Source organism: Lentinula edodes, assembly GCF_021015755.1.
Source record: "Lentinula edodes strain Le(Bin) 0899 ss11 chromosome Unknown C8R40scaffold_49, whole genome shotgun sequence".
NCBI classification, from domain to species: domain Eukaryota; kingdom Fungi; phylum Basidiomycota; class Agaricomycetes; order Agaricales; family Omphalotaceae; genus Lentinula; species Lentinula edodes.
This window is the reverse complement of record NW_025764355.1, coordinates 81,939-98,222: the sequence shown is the minus strand read 5'-3', so window position 1 is coordinate 98,222 and position 16,284 is coordinate 81,939. Positions and strand designations below refer to the sequence as shown.

Sequence of the window (16,284 nt, the reverse complement as noted above, 5' to 3'; positions counted from 1 at the left end):
TTCGTCTTATCATTTTTCTTATGTAGGATCGCACCGATCTTGACAAAGTTTCAAGGGAATAGTCCTCGGGGCTCTCGAGCTCCAAGAACCATTACCCTTTTCAAAAATAAATGCTACACTGTGTCATTCTGATAACCTACGCGTCTCCGGAGTGATATTACCCTCTATGTTCCAACTTTTGTACCTAACTCAGTGCATTCCTTTACATATACTATATCTTTCTACTCCAATGTACAAAGGTGATCACGATTAATTCCAGACTGTCGTCGTCGACATGGATGTCGCATTCAACGATTCGGTGGTGACTAGATCACCAAATAATGTCAGTTCTTTCTGGTGATCTTTTGAGCGAAAATTTCCTCGTTCTAGCCGCAAGAGATCGCTTGTGCGCTCCAGGAAATTTAGAACCACACTCAGAACACTCATAGCCTCTTTCCCCTTTTCAACTCTCAATCCTTCTTACATTCCAAGTGCATGTCAGCATATCCTTAGCATAAGCACTACGTTAGAGTACGGGGGTACACAGGACACACAGAAAGGTAATCAATGATTCACAAAAATAAGGGCAATCAATATAAGTCAAAAATGGTAAGTGGTGAGCGGGAAATGAACGCAGTCTCAGAAGGTTGACAACGAAACCAACTTTGCTGAATCATACTCATCATATACGTCCTCATCTCGATAATCATCCAAACTCGCACCACGATAAACCCTGTAACAAAACTCACCGTCTCTCACAACAGGGTTTTCAAGTACCCTCTTTACCTTCCGTACCTTTCTCTCCCACTCGACTTCCCATAGGGCTTTACCAATGCCAAGAGTAGGAGCTCGGTTGGCTTTTGAGACGGGGGGGCGGGAATTTCGAGGAGGGGATAACACTGAGCCAAAGGGGGATGGTGGACTTGATGAAGCTGAGAGAAAATCTAAGTCTGAAAACGATGTTTCGATGATACGAGTTTCTTCTCTGGCCTCATCGGGTTTTGGGACCCATCTGCCTCCTCCAGATGCTTTGCAGAGTGCAGATGAGCGACACAAAGGGTACGCAGATAATTTACCAAGGGGAATATAATTTGTATCAACGCGGGTCGGAGACTGTGTATAATTCTCCAAAGTGGCAAATGACATGACAAAGGAACGACAAGGTGTCGTAGACAGCACACTGGGCTTCAACTCTGGTTCTGGTGTTTCAGTCTTTTTCGTAATGTCATGTAGTTGGTCCCAGCAATGATCGCAAACTCGTGCGAGGGAGTCAACAATTCCGCCCTCAGACCCAAAGTCGTATATGCTGGTATTCCTCGGGGGGCTGAGGAAAGGCAAGTTACGCGTATCGAGTAAAGGTGTAGTGCGCGAGGTACATTTGTGGCAAAAGACACCACCACATTTACGACAGTGGTGCCTGCGTTTGAACATAGAGAAGTCCACCGGGAACGAAAAGGTGAAGTTTGCGAAAGACAAAAAGATTGATTCGCAAGAAAAAGCGTCACAGGAATTAGAGAGTGAGTTGGGTTTCCAGAGCGAACGTGGAATAAGGGTTGCTAGATGCTCGTTTGGACGTATCAAGTGCACAGACGCCGCACATTCTGAAGGCGAGTGCGACGTAGCAAACGTCATCGAGAAGTGGAAAACCAGAGTGAGCTACAGCGTCAAACCTGACCATGATTTATGCATATCGATGCTTTGCCGCTTGCAAAAAGGGTAATCCATTACATTAGTTCCGAGGTTTAAATTTGGACACGGGGAAAGAAGGTGCGCTCCAGGATCCAGGCTTGGAAGATCTGAACATGGTGCGCTTCAGGATCCAGGCGCGGAAGATGAACATGCCGTAGGTAAATATTCGGAAAGGAAGGACGAACATTAGATTAATTACTAAAATGGTTATCCGCAGGTTATATGGGACCGTGTCGGTTCTTTCCTTCCTTCCTTCCTTCCTTCCGAGGAGGTGATGGATGATTGATTGCATCTCATTCAATCTTTGACAGGCGCCCACTTATATATTTTGAAAACTTGGATTACACGTGACAGCCTTTAAGGGGACAATATCGCGCCGGGGCCCGGGCGCGTCTCACTCAACGTTCGTCGTTGGCTTCAACATAAACACTCGATAGTAGTCAACCAGCAGTCGACTGTGTCTGCGGCGGCTCCGGCGGACCTACAGTAATGTTTTGGACCATTGCGCAGCCTAGTCTTCTTGTATGTCCTTCAATTTTCATTCTTTTGAACTTCGATTCTCTATCCATTCTCGTGAACTCCGCTAACTTGTCTTACGATTTCACAGTGTAGCGGCGATAGTATCGATATCGAAACTGGGGAACTCTAGCTCCTGAGCCTCAGGTATGTCCCTCGACTAGAATTCTTCATTCCATATCTATCAGTATTCATGAGCCTTTTTGCCAAGATACTCACCGCCAATGTTTCTGGCGTTCCTATCGTCTAATTTCTGTCTTCGAATATCCCATTTAAAATTTCTACAACCATTTTTTGAAGGGTGTTGTTGATCTGCGGGCCTACAGTTTAGCTCAAGCGCTTCAATAAGATTTGAATGTACTCATGTAATACTCGGACGAAATCGCTCAATGGATATAGATGAAAAGACACTTACAGGAATTAGAACCCGTCCTCGTAAGAACAGTTCCTCGTCTAAGCGATGGAGTACTTCTACAGGGGGCCTTCCTCGCAAGTGTTGGGCCTAGGTAGGTTAATCAGGATTTGGGATGCAACTCCTGCGAGTCCAGAGCTGAATCGCTGCGGGCGTTCAGAGGCCCGAAATGAAGAAAAACAAGCCTTCGGGCACACAAATAATCATCTTTCAAAAGCGTCCAGACATCGATAAACTAGTGTCCGCACCTAAATTGGGTTTGACAATTACAGAAATTTCAGAGTAGATCGAGTTTTCCGGCAACCTGCAGGTTGGAGTAAGGGGGTGGGCAAGTGTGATTATGGGAAGGTCAGTGGAGCATGCTAAATAATCATTGAATTGCTCACCAATGAGTCCATTTTGGCTGATCTAGCTTGGTCGGAGCAAGGACGAGGAGAAGAATCATTCCTGAAAGTGCACACGCTCATATGAGAGACTTTAATAAGCCATGTAATCAGTTGAAAGGCTCTTCTTCCTGTTTCCACAACTATGGAATCAACTCTGGATATCATGCTTCGTATAGAGCTCTACGATTTTACCCCGACATACGGTGTGTATGGTACGGCCATGAATTAATGATGCGATAGGCTAACTGTTTTTCGTTCTCGTGCGCTCCCCCGATAGTTAAAAAATTTTCGAGAGCAGGTAGACTCGTTTAACATTACTCTACTATCTTAGGAGCTCACATTCCCATTTAGCCAATGCCTGCGATCATTGCAAAGTTCGAAAATCTCGGTGTGCAAGGCCAAATGGTGGCTTAACGGCCTGTAAAAGGTGCCTTCAATACTTCAAAGACCATTAGTTTGAATTCGAATTATGGGCATAAGGTGCTCATCGTACAATCTAGAATGCATTACTTCCAAAACCAGGCGGCGTAACTCGCTTGTTGCAATAGATTTGGAACCACTTACACCCACTCACGCCGTCGACGAAGAGGCCGAGGCCGAGGACCGCACCCAACAGACGCCATTGCTCAAAAATCCTGAGGATCGCACAAATTTGAATACGATGTCCACCAAACTCAAGATTCCTACGTTTTCTCCATCTACACAACTCGCAAAACGAATGATGGACCTGATAGCGGTTAGTCGATTTGCGAAATGGACTGTTATCTGATTGTTTCCTGTGCCTGTCCCAGATACCACACACCAGCAGCGTTAAGCACTTCGATACCGTGAGCTCGTCCAAATCACGCAACAACCCCCCCGTTCTTGCGAGGTCCGCGACAGTTAGAAAGTGTTCGAAAACAGGTCGACATTCCACATTACTCTACCTATTTTCAAAGCTCATACTACCACTCAGATGCCTGTGATCATTGCAGAGTGAGGAAGCGTCAGTGTACAAGGCGAAATGGGGGATTAACGGCCTGCGATAGCTGCCTTGAACATTTTAAAGGTGATTAATTTGCATTAAAACCATTGGGAAAGGTGTTCATTGCGCAAACCAGAATGCATTACGTCCATTCCCAGGCAGTCTAACTCGAAACTTGTTGTACAAAATTTGGAACCATCTACACCCATTCACGCAGTCGACGACGAGGTCGAGGTCGAGGATTGCACCCAACAAACGCGATTTTCCCAAAATCCTGTGGACCTGAACATAATGTCCACCACATTCCAGATTCCAACGATTCTTTCCACGGCACGACTCCCAGAGCGAGCGGTTAGTTGAATTTTGAAATGCGCTGTCTGCTTTTTAATTGTTTCTTGTTCTCGTACCAGATACCAGACACCAGCGATGTTGAAGATTATTCACTGGCTAACGTGGATCCGGTGTCATATAATTACAAAGGCCGGGAACATCGCAGTTATACAGAATACCTCGACACCGTCCGCTCCGAATCATGGAAATTGAAAGCGCTCAACAGTCGTCCGCGGGATGCATATATTTATGATTCAAACATATCTGAATATTCGACCTGCCTTTATCCCTCTCAACAAATCAGTGACGATCGGGTATTCGAAATTGAACCTAGTGCTAATTTCTCCCCTATTTTTGGAGAGAACGGAGGTCTAATGGACGTTGTTCCTACGATCACATCTGAACATTCATCGTTCCTTTACACCTCTCAACAATTCAATAACAATCAGTCACCTTGTGCTAATTTCTCCCCGTTCTGGGGTGAGAACGGGAGTCAAGCGCACATTGTACGTACGACCATATCTCAATATTCATCGTCCCTATACTCTCAACAAAGCAGTCACGATCAAATATTCCAGTTTTCCAATTGTCATTGAGCGTTCTTGTTATAACTACACAAACAGTTTCGTACCATCTGCTCCTACCACATGTACAATTTATGTATCGGTTGTTCCTAACCCTATGACATGGATAACTGCCAGCCGCAGGAAATTTCCGTGGCTTAACTGGCTACACCATCGATAACAGCCCCTGCTACTACAGTAACGTCAATTTTACCAATCATCACTCTTGAGATCCCTTTTTGACACGAGGTTTAGTTTCTTACCTAAATTGGTACTCAATTTTCATAGCTTCATGACGACTTCATTTGATGGTGATAGCCGCTGACGTTGATCAATGATCGGGCTTTATTTATTTCTTCCCTCGGTGGTCGGCTGTAAGGTTCTTTCCATAGTCTGTTGCAAGCACTGATTGTCGACGGTGTGCATCTTACGTGCACAATTAGTTTACGAGCCGCTAAGCAAAGCTATCTATATATAATCCAAATCTTCTATGACAAGCTCATTTTCCTGGATCGCATTGACTCCAAAATTCTCCAATAAAATCATGACCCAGTCCAAAAATTGATTCAGATTCGTCGTTGGAAGGTCCTGTTAAGACTAATTATTGTAACAATCATATTTCAAAACTCAAAGTAAACCATACCAAAATATGTTCTAGAACAAACAAACTTGTGAGGAGGGCACAAAGGACCCAAGACGTCTGCTCTAAGAGCGATGATCTCCTTGTGACGTCCACGGCAGGTGTACCTTGTTTTTGCCACACTTGAATTTGCCCTTCCCCAGTATTATCACCGGACTGGCCTAAGATGATTGTTGGAATATTGTCCAACTCAGTAGTCTGGAACAACGACGTTGAAGATGACATGTAGGAGTCGGCTTGAAATACTTACTACAACCGACTGCACCCAGTCTTTGACACCCATGTAAATGGTGTCAACGACGTCACCGGTTCGCCGGTCAAAGAGGTATATAACACCATGATCACTACCGCTTATCAGAATGTTGCCACTGTCATGAAATGCCACGTTTCTGGACCTTCGCTCCCTGGAAGGTACTGCGAAAGTTCTCACCCTCTCCAATCCGGATATTTTGAATAGTACCACACCCTGTGCGACATCGTCAAGGATCAATGCATCCTCTTTGATGTTGATCACCGCATGTCCACTGAGTACAATAAACGACAAACTCACAAAATTTTGGATGTAGACTCACATTATGGTTTCCGTTGGCCAACTTTGGATTATTGTGCCATTAACGTTCAGAATATGGCTTCAAAGTGAATGCAGCGTAAGAACATGTATATATTTCATGACGAACTCACATTACTCCATCTTCTCTCCCAATTGACCATATTTCGGGTCCGCGGGCACCAGTTTGTCCGAACCCAACCGACTGCGGCCAGTGGTTTGGAATACTTTTAGAACTCAAAGAATTCGGATGCATGGAACTATTCATCAGAAATCGGTGGACCACTTGGGACCGATGGACCACCGCGAGCTGTGCAGAACCAGCATCATACGCGATTCCTACGATTTCTTGGCCATCTTCGCCGCCATTGAGACGTCGACAAAAAACTTCTCTCCACTACTTCACAGTCAACAATGAGCTTTCATTTTTCAAGAAACGTACTTCTTCGGTTTGTGACCGCTTCCAGACACAGAGATACCCATTCTCAGTGCCAAATGCAAGCCCGTCATCTGAATCATTTGACCTGGTCATCCAGACCAGTGCTGTAGTTGCGCCTCTGTCACCGGGTCCTGCGGGTGCACGGATTGATTGAGATGTTCCAAGGTGCCATATATAGGTTCCATAATCTCCTTTTTGATAGTTAGCAATGCGAGGCACGTATTAGAACAATCAGAACCTACCCCCACTGGATACATAGGTTCCCAAAGGATGAACAGCCAAGCAGGCGACCGCCCCTCTATGACCAGAGAGGGAAGCACGTAGCTTGTACTTGTGTTGCGTACTTTGGGAAGGAAAGCTGTTTACTTTGTGAAATAGTTTCATGAGTCGATGGAACGAGGCAAGACAATTTTCGCATTTTTAACATGAAAATCCGAATCAGGGACGCTTTCAGAATGACAATAACAACAATAACTCACTAAATCTCTTAATTGTTTCTGAAAGAGCCATCTACGGTGTGGGAATTTCATGTGAATGGCCGCGGAGGAAAATGTCGAGTATTGATATCATTCAACACGGAGCAAGTCCCGCATAGTAGACAGGCGTGCGATTAGACCAACCGGGCAAAATAGACCGACGTTCTTGCACTTCGCGATCGAGTTGCAACCAGTACAGCAGTTTGACGCAGTAGCCCAGAAAGTAAGATTTGGCGGAAGAAATGAAATAAGACCAAACACTTGGCAGAAGATCGCCATTTTCATCGTTCTTATCAACACATTACACAACGTATCTTGTCTCCCCTTTCATGTATCTTTCTTTGGGTTTCTGACTCACGGTCTAAATGTTCGATTCTCAGATTTGTCAAGACTATTCCTGTTTAGCTTTCCGACTCAGGCTTTTTTTGTCTTCTTCAGAAGGTTCTCTTTGAGTTTCCAACTCACGCTGCTACTGGTTCAGGAATGCCTTTTTGATTTTCCGACTCAAAACGCACGTGCTCCTTCGTATTTTCTGGACCGGATCTGGAAGCAAGCCTCAATTCTAGTTTCATCAGTATCGACACTTATGTCCTGCGGCAATATTAATGTTTCTCCATCTCTCATTCTGCCTGAGGCTGCTATCCGGTCTGGGACTGATGAACCTCGCCATCATAATGGAGCCAACAAGCCCGACTATTCATTATCCCTCGCTGTCAACACCTGGGAGGAAGATCAAAATCTCAAAATGTGGACTAAATCACTCACAGAATCGCTTTTCAATCCGGTCGAATTGTACGTTCAACATTTTCAAATTTCTCCATGTGCTCAATCAGTACAATACCATAGAGCTACCTCAAACGAGAAACATAGGGAGGCGATCTACGCTACGTCCGTTGAAGCCCACGTGGAAAAACTACACGCTCAGTGCCTCAGGTTCGAATTTGGACCACCATCCGAAGTCTTTATTTTTCAATCTATCCAGACTTAACAATTGGCCCGTATCCCGCGATGGCTTAGCTCTATTGAAGGGACAACATCGAACAATAACCATGGTACGTTCCATACTGCTCAATTGTCATAAATCCTGATGGATACAGTTCAGGAAAAAATTGTGAAGTTGCAGTACGAGATTTCACATGCAAAAGCCAGACTTGCGGAATTACAATCAGCTGTAAGTTCCACTTTATTATTGGAAAGAGTTGCCAACATGTCGTTTATAGACTGCAGTGTTTGAGCGTCAGTTAAGGTAATAATCAGAATCCCTGTTGAATCGGTTGCTTGTATAGTATAACAATTGATTTTTGTCATACGAATGCCCTTCAAGTTCACGCATTGACACTGTTTTGTTTTATTCTTCTTTCCACATTACACGTATTTCTTCTACAATATTTAATCAAAGTGTTCAGAAAATAAACTAGGTAACTGAATGTCCTCTGTTCCTGAAGCTCGCTCAATCTCAGCATTTTCTTCAACTAGGAGTGCACCCCTGCCTCGAGTGATTCTTCTCTATACCACCTCTGTCCCGTACAATGAACGTCGTCAGAAACTTTCTATACACGAAAATCTCCCTTCCAAAGTTCGACACAACCCTTACGATCATGCCAAACAGGCTCGGGGGAAGGATAGTTCTCCTCGACTGATTCTTCGAAGCAGAATTTCATCTACGCCTCCGGATCCTGTGTCAATCACTCCCATCATTATTCCTCCTCCTCACAGCAACATGACGGTAGGAAATGCTGGATGGGATGTCTCAACAACGAAAGCTTACAGGGTGTGCACCTTACCATTCATCTGATCTGATACCTTTAGTTACTGTGTTGGATAATAGAAAATTGCAAGAGAGGCGGTCAAGTTGCATCTCGACATCCAAAAACCGCTTGGTGATCAGAGTCCGGAAGCCCACGAGAAAGCTCGAATGATGGTAAACCCATTCTCTTTTTATTAAAGTCTCGCTTATTGTTGACCAGATTGAGGAAATCTTTACCGAGCTCAAGGTTCATGAAGCCCATTGGGGAACCGATACACTGCTTCGGGACCAACTCAAAAGTGTAAAGGACACGGAAAAGAAGAAGAAGTGATGGAATACGCCTGGTTCATGTTTCAACATGTATTTAGACCTGTCGTGCCCTAGTGCATTCCAATTCAAGAAAAACCTATTGAGATAAAGTACTTGCGATGAGATCGACATATTCATGCACACGGAGGGTGTTTCGAAGTTTAAGAATATAGCTTGCGTCGATTTGAAGGGGAAAGGTGACCCTGTAAGTGAAGCGAGCGGATATACGTATCTTATCATATCAGCTATCAATTCCAGCGTTACCACGAAGGTAGTAAGCGCCTGTAGTCATGTGCTGGAAAAATCCGCACGTCCCTTCCCTACTACTCCGACTTAGGCTACTTCATATGCCAAAAGCTGTTCCTCCATCTACAACCGAGAGCAGTACTGCTCATCCATATGCTCGTAGGAATCTCGAGGGCGGGAACCATCTCTTTGAAAAATCGGTATTTAATTTGACGGAACTGCAAGTATTTTTCATGTGGTTTTGTCGAATATTGTCTCAACAACCACTTTAGCTCAACTATGAACGAAAACCGCAGAATGATGATCTACATATCTTCTCTCGAAGTGCACGTCGAGAAAATCCATACACAAATGCTCAGGCTCGAATCGAACTAGTCTCACTACGGAGAAAATCATCGCTGACGCACGATTTTATCTCTAGCTATGGGTATTGGCCTCTTGCCCCTGAACTATTGGTCCCGTTAAAGAGTCAACATCCGAGGACAACCAGAGTCAGTGTTTCCTCATCTTTTGTGGTCCATAGATGTGATGATAGATTCAACTTAGAACAAAGTAGGGAGGATGCAATTCGACGTTTCACAAGCAAAATCGAGGCTTCTAGAATTACAGAGAATTGTAAGTGTAAGCTTCATACTATCTCCGAAGTACGAGTGTCGACTACGTTGTCATTTTAGAACTCAAGACTGGAGCAAGCATTGCCCGCGACCCTAAAATGAGCATTTTTCAATTGTCTGCGTCGAGATGTGGCAACGCGTACGATGACTACCAGAACGTTACTAAATATCGTTTGTACATCATGTGAAGAATGATAACAGCATTGAAGTTTCACCAGTGGCCATGGGCCTGAATGTCGGGTTCCAGAGATTGTCCAGCTGCCGGGACAAGTACCAAAGAAGATGCTCAGACAACTCCCCCCAATGTACCTGAAAAATTCTCAGCGCCTTGCAAATAACAGCAAACAAATCATTGTTCTGAATCTCAATCTGACTGTTCCGTTCCCGCTACGAAGCATCTTAATAATCTCGCTCTTCGAAGGCTTCCTAAAAAAGGTTTTCTTTCTGATTTTCATTTTGACTACGCGACTCGGCTGTCTTCTTCTTTTTCTTTGTCGTCGTGCTTTACTTTCTTGGCCACAGAGCTGAGTGTCGAACTCTTCAGAATATTCCGATGACCAGCAACAGAAATATGAAATATGTATGCAGTCCCCACCTTCTGCCAGAGTGTACTTTGGATGACTGCAGTATCCACCACCGACCTCAAGCATTCAGTACATCTCTACATGCACAGGAGCACACTGAGGGTTATCGGGGCCGTCCTCTGACTGTAGAAATGAATCACTTTCTCCAATTTCCTAACTGCCTATATATCCCTAGAAGCATCGACTCACCTATGATTAAAACAACTTTCCTCACTGCTATTCATGCCAGTGTCAACTACCTCAATGGTTCGATGGACCCTGACAATCAGCAGGCTCGCGAGCACAGTTTCGGTGGCCAAATTAAGCAACCTCAGGACTTACCCCTTCATGCTCCAATACCGCGTTATCCTCCATCGACTCTTTCCATTAATGTCGGAGATCTGGAAAACTCCTTACCTGACCTACCCATCCAACCTACTCTCGTTCTTTCAAACGAGTCGAGTGCAATAGAAATGTCTGGTCCTCATGACAGCACAACTTTTTTTCAAGACAACCTGCCTGTCCCGGCGTTGTCCGTCGAATCGACTCTATCCATTAACATCGGAGATCTGGAACACCCCTTACCTAACCTACCCACCCAACCAACTCTCGCTCATTTCACCGAATCGAGTGCGATGGAAATGTACGGTCCTCATAACAGCACGACTTGCGGTCAAGACGATCTGCCTATCCCGCCATTGTCCGTGACTTCTTTCCTTGATGTCGGAGATCTGGGATATCCCTTACCTGACCTATCCATCCCACCAACTCTCGCTCTTTCCGACGAGTCGGATCCAGTAGGGAAGTCTGGTCTTAACGATAGCTCAAATTTCTGTCAAGACAATCTGTCTAACCCAGCACTGTCTATCGCTAACCTACCCACTCAACCAACTCTCGCTCTTTTCACCGAATCGAGTGCGATAGAAATGTACGGTCCTCATAACAGCACGACTTACGGTCAAGACGATCTACCTATCCTGCCATTGTCCGTGGCTTCTTTCCTTGATGTCGGAGATCTGGGATATCCCTTACCTGACCTATCCATCCCACCAACTCTCGCTCTTTCCGACGAGTCGGATCCAGTAGGGAAGTCTGGTCCTAACGATAGCTCAAATTTCTGTCAAGACAATCTGTCTAACCCAGCACTGTCTATCGCTAACCTACCCACTCAACCAACTCTCCCTCATTTCACCGAATCGAGTGCGATAGAAATGTACGGTCCTCATAACAGCACGACTTACGGTCAAGACGATCTACCTATCCCGCCATTGTCCGTGGCTTCTTTCCTTGATGTCGGAGATCTGGGATATCCCTTACCTGACCTATCCATCCCACCAACTCTCGCTCTTTCCGACGAGTCGGGTCCAGTAGGGAAGTCTGGTCTTAACGATAGCTCAAATTTCTGTCAAGACAATTTGTCTAACCCAGCACTGTCCATCGCTAACCTACCCACTCAACCAACTCTCCCTCATTTCACCAAATCGAGTGCGATAGAAATGTACGGTCCTCATAACAGCACGACTTGCGGTCAAGACGATCTGCCTATCCTGCCATTGTCCGTGACTTCTTTCCTTGATGTCGGAGATCTGGGATATCCCTTACCTGACCTATCCATCCCACCAACTCTCGCTCTTTCCGACGAGTCGGATCCAGTAGGGAACTCTGGTCCTAACGATAGCTCAAATTTCTGTCGAGACAATCTGTCTAACCCAGCACTGTCTATCGAACCTCCGGTTTCTCAGGCGATAACCCGTCATGAAACAAACAAGCACTACCTCGAATCTTTGGAACAGTACATCTTGTTCCTCCATGCGCAGATGTCATACATCGGTGCTCAGCCTGTGCCAATTGATCGCTTCTCCACAAATATAGGGCTGCGCACTCGTTCTATCAGGGTAAATCATTTATTCATATTCTTGTTGACGCTAAGCATCTTTTCAAAGCAGACTTTGCTTGTGTACATGGAGAATGTGATGGCTGAAGTCAGTAATCAAGTTCAAACTCAGGAGCAAAGGGTATGTTAATTCCTGGGATATGATTTTCGCCCAATAACATTCCTATCCTTATGGCTAGTTTCGTGCACTTCAGAATCTATCTTGAATGATGGGTATTCTTTGTAGTGAAGATGGTGTTTTGTGTTTATAACCCAATGCTCCAAGTTTGTCCAGGCTTTTTCTTGCTCAGATATACGTTCCAAGGCCTTCCTTTGTACTAAATAACTCCAATCATTATTTCCCGCTTTAACACTCTTTGAACGCATATGTATTTAAGCTCTCGATTTCCATAGGGTACGCGTTATAACATCGAAATTGTTGACTTCATTGACCAAACTTAAACTTACAGAGCGATGACTTTGGAGGGGAACTTGACTCCGGATCCCGCCGGAGGGAAAGACGGTGTGAGTACACCGTCTTTATGCGGGATAATATTCCGTCATCATGCAGATTAGTGACCTCGTCTGCACGGCGTCGTAATCCCATTGGTGGTCTGAGGTCTGATGTACACGAATGCTTTCCCTGCAAGCAACGATGATAATTCTTCTTATCAACAAGGAGCTGGCCTCCCATAAAATTTTGGCCGTCAGCAAATCACGATCGGACCCCGCACGATGAGGTACAGCAATATGATCACGAGAGGCTTGAAAAAATTTGGTGAAGAAAAGGAAAATTCGGCGGAAAGTAGGGGATCTAGATGGTCAAAGAAGTAGAATAGTAGAAGAACCTTGCCAGAGGTGAAGGAATCGAGGAGAGAGGGCTGGTAAACACGTTGAATGGCCATGGCCAGTTTGTCGACCAGATGATTTAGAAAAAGATGGAATGGAATATTTCATATCGTTCGAATCACTGCAGTGGTCGACGCTGCCATTAATGCCGACTTCTGGGCGTCTGTTCTATAGCTAGCTTCGATCAAGGCTGTTCTCATTTCCTTTGTAGCAAGTTATAATTAACCAGATGGCGTATGTCTTTGCAGTAATCATGATGTATAATATAATCCTCTGATAGTAAAGCAAACCTAACGTTGACCAACAATTCGAATCATTGTCTAGACAGATTAACGAATACAGATCTGTTATGAGAATAGTCAAATCGAGCAGCATGAGAGACAATGTGGTCTAAACCAATTATCTCCTCAGTGTCACTAAGGTCAGATGAGTACGTAGCTGACTGGAGATATGGGTATTGGAGAAATGGGTCGTAGATATTTTTTGGCAATTGTTGATACGCCCGCACATGAAGACGAAGTGCAGAACGGGTTGGGGCATTCTCGATAAACTGAATTTGACCCGGTATAGCAATTTCACTTGCAGCAGAACGGTAGATGATGGTTGCATTTCCTATGTGTGTCTCCACACCAGAGAAATTGACACCGTTGGATTGGGCATATGCACGATGTGAACCCTTAGCCTGGACGAAATCTTCTGCCGACCTGGGAGCATTGACTGGCACAAAGCATTTGTTGAAGATGACTTGTACTTGTTTGATTGCTTGGGGACAGTCCGGACGATGAAGCCAACGGCGTAGGTTAGCTGTACGGGCCCAGCTCCTGATAATCGTTGATTCCATAGGCCCTGAAGACGAAAAGATCGAGGATGATTACGAGTATTTAAAGTAGTCAACTGACATACCACCTATGTGATCGTTGGTTTTGATTTTCTGCAATGCACCAATCAATCGCTCAAACGGAAAACACCACCATGATATTACCGGCCCAAACAACACCAAGAAATCGAATATATGGACAGCTGCATGAATATTTGGGCGTGGTATTCCTTCGCGAGTGTGAGGATATAATGCGCGCAAGTCCCTTATCCACTCTGTTATATATCTCCGAAAGGCATGAGCGCGAGAGTGTGTCACGTTGTATCGGATAGCTATTGATGCTGCTTGAAACAATGCCATTGTATGGTTGAGAGCTTTCACTAGCAAAGCAGATTCAGCATCACTGGCTGTAGGGGCACAGCCATTATCATCGCCCCAGAATGTGATCAAAGCAACTGGAAGATACACTGTGCTGAGAGTGCGCCATTCATCAGCTTTGATTGACCCGGCCTTTGCGTCCCCATAGTTCTTAGGAACTGAATTAAGCCAGGATGGCGTTATAGTCTCTTGTATGACGTGCCGAATATGAGCGAGAGTTTCGGCCGTTCCGGTTGGGAGAATATAAACGTCAGAGCTGAAGGGTTGTTGTAATCTCTGAAATATTTTCCGTGAGTTAGACAAATCATATTATATTGTATGATTGAATTATTCACCCAGTTCAGTAACAAGGCAACAAAGTGATTTTTTTGGGTTGCTGGTTTGGTGAAAGGGAAGATGAGTTGAGAAGAGTTTTTGTCGGCAGAGCGTTTTCGTGAGCGTTTAATATAGATCGAAGATATCTGTTCATTGATATCATTGAGATGTGTCGGAAGTGAAAGAGAATGGGCGACAAAGTGTAAGGCATCACGAGGTGCACTATTTTCTAAACGTGTCCACATTTCTTCGAGAGTGAGAGCTTTCTCCCCTTCGAGAGCCAAACACAACGTTTGATGGATGTTTGCCACACGGGGAATATGTTTCTCGGACAACTTGTTGCACCCGGAGGGAACAAGATCATCGTCATATGGAATCCAAGGCCAGTCGAAAGCATATTTGAAGCCATCGGAGCTGATTTTAGCACACGATGCATCTAAACGGAGTACATGTCGGCAGTGGTATTGGATGAGACCTTCGAGAATGCAATGCATAGAATCAATTACAAGCATTCTTGTGGGGTCCCAATATTCCAACATCCAAAGGGAAGACCATCGAACTCCATGATCCTCCCATATCTTCTTTTGCTCACCAAGGATTGAGGCATTTTTGTAGGCATATGCCCAGCGTCGTAATTCCTTGGCATCCCGGGGGGTCCAGTGATCACAGTCTGTATTGAAAACTTGTTCCGTTCCGCGCAACTGACAAATACTGCAAATGAATCGGGACCTTATCCCCTGGAACCCGGCCACCTTGCGAGCAGCAGGGAGATCATTTACAGAAAGCAAGATTCCAGCTTCAACAACTACAGGCACCTCCGATGATGCAGTTCGAGAAACCAAAAAGCCAGGTGACCAGGCTTGAACGAACTGATCAATAACCGGTTGAACAAAGTGATCTATTTCGCCTCCTTTCGGTTCACTTGGACCTGGTATGATACCAGCAAGAAACATATTTTCGGGTAAATAGCGAATGGAAGGATCCAGTGCCAAGTTTGCACATGATATTACCCCTATCGAATCATGGGCGCCTCGATGTGTGATACCATGAGGATTGAAAAAGTCAAGATGAATAGAGAAGGCAAGTCGTACTTTGTCCCCGCGGTCTACAAAAAGTTTACCATCGGGTCCTTGGAAATCTCTGATGAATTCGGCCTCAAACACATCGTGAACACTGGTCGTCTTCCCATGAATTCCAGTTTGGATATCGTGAAGCGCTCTATCAGTGGCGTGAATAGATTGCTCCAAATAAGCAGGGTCAAGAAGACAGCGTGCAAGATAGTCCGGGAAAGAGCCTACAAGGTACGGCTTGATTGGCTGAGGAGTACCGTCTTTGCGACGAATGAGAAGGGGAGCACCGCAAGTAGCAGTGCCTTCTTTCCCCACTATAACATTAATACAAGTTTCAGGCCAATCGTAGACACCGTCTTCTATTGGAAGGCCTTTGGTTGTAGAATTGCAGGAGGGACAGGTTGCATATGGAAAGAAGGTGCCCTCAACGTCGAATTTTTGTAGCGCATCAGACAGAGAGGTGGGCATATCGGAAATAATGCCATTCTGGGAAGGTGAGAAAGTATTCGTTCCTTCCGCGGAAACATTGGCCGTCATGGCCAATTTGATCAGCAAACCAGTC

General features: G+C 45.0%; 8 protein-coding genes across 8 annotated transcripts; 4 read left to right on the top strand and 4 right to left on the bottom strand.

The window, feature by feature from the left end:
- Positions 1–618: 618 nt before the first annotated feature.
- On the bottom strand, positions 619–1,611 carry C8R40DRAFT_1058087 (uncharacterized protein; the record flags this gene model as incomplete). Its single annotated transcript, XM_046225183.1, has 2 exons — positions 619–836; positions 954–1,611. 2 exons carry the CDS (start codon positions 1,609–1,611, stop codon positions 619–621), a joined length of 876 nt encoding a protein of 291 aa, XP_046081072.1.
- Positions 1,612–3,124: 1,513 nt separating this feature from the next.
- On the top strand, positions 3,125–4,872 carry C8R40DRAFT_1176088 (uncharacterized protein; the record flags this gene model as incomplete). The annotated part of the gene is made up of 5 exons (XM_046232454.1): positions 3,125–3,194; positions 3,483–3,718; positions 3,774–3,853; positions 4,105–4,297; positions 4,357–4,872. 5 exons carry the CDS (start codon positions 3,125–3,127, stop codon positions 4,870–4,872), a joined length of 1,095 nt encoding a protein of 364 aa, XP_046081071.1.
- A 1,001-nt stretch (positions 4,873–5,873) lies between these two features.
- Positions 5,874–6,591, bottom strand: C8R40DRAFT_1002552 (uncharacterized protein; the record flags this gene model as incomplete). The annotated part of the gene is made up of 4 exons (XM_046222770.1): positions 5,874–6,003; positions 6,052–6,108; positions 6,161–6,423; positions 6,469–6,591. Coding segments are annotated over 4 exons (573 nt in total), but the record flags the coding sequence as incomplete, so codon positions are not given.
- Positions 6,592–7,527: 936 nt separating this feature from the next.
- C8R40DRAFT_1176086 (uncharacterized protein) lies at positions 7,528–9,019 on the top strand (the record flags this gene model as incomplete). The annotated part of the gene is made up of 8 exons (XM_046232453.1): positions 7,528–7,733; positions 7,788–7,874; positions 7,924–7,993; positions 8,044–8,112; positions 8,162–8,187; positions 8,418–8,712; positions 8,770–8,862; positions 8,909–9,019. 8 exons carry the CDS (start codon positions 7,528–7,530, stop codon positions 9,017–9,019), a joined length of 957 nt encoding a protein of 318 aa, XP_046081069.1.
- A 325-nt stretch (positions 9,020–9,344) lies between these two features.
- Positions 9,345–9,959, top strand: C8R40DRAFT_1176085 (uncharacterized protein; the record flags this gene model as incomplete). Its single annotated transcript, XM_046232452.1, has 4 exons — positions 9,345–9,467; positions 9,516–9,734; positions 9,790–9,858; positions 9,918–9,959. 4 exons carry the CDS (start codon positions 9,345–9,347, stop codon positions 9,957–9,959), a joined length of 453 nt encoding a protein of 150 aa, XP_046081068.1.
- A 673-nt stretch (positions 9,960–10,632) lies between these two features.
- Positions 10,633–12,520, top strand: C8R40DRAFT_1176084 (uncharacterized protein; the record flags this gene model as incomplete). The annotated part of the gene is made up of 3 exons (XM_046232451.1): positions 10,633–12,315; positions 12,367–12,435; positions 12,494–12,520. 3 exons carry the CDS (start codon positions 10,633–10,635, stop codon positions 12,518–12,520), a joined length of 1,779 nt encoding a protein of 592 aa, XP_046081067.1.
- Positions 12,521–13,461: 941 nt separating this feature from the next.
- C8R40DRAFT_1005112 (uncharacterized protein) lies at positions 13,462–14,091 on the bottom strand (the record flags this gene model as incomplete). The annotated part of the gene is made up of 2 exons (XM_046222794.1): positions 13,462–13,988; positions 14,046–14,091. Coding segments are annotated over 2 exons (573 nt in total), but the record flags the coding sequence as incomplete, so codon positions are not given.
- Positions 14,092–14,301: 210 nt separating this feature from the next.
- C8R40DRAFT_1013443 (uncharacterized protein) lies at positions 14,302–15,362 on the bottom strand (the record flags this gene model as incomplete). Its single annotated transcript, XM_046222894.1, has 2 exons — positions 14,302–14,613; positions 14,673–15,362. Coding segments are annotated over 2 exons (1,002 nt in total), but the record flags the coding sequence as incomplete, so codon positions are not given.
- Positions 15,363–16,284: the final 922 nt, after the last annotated feature.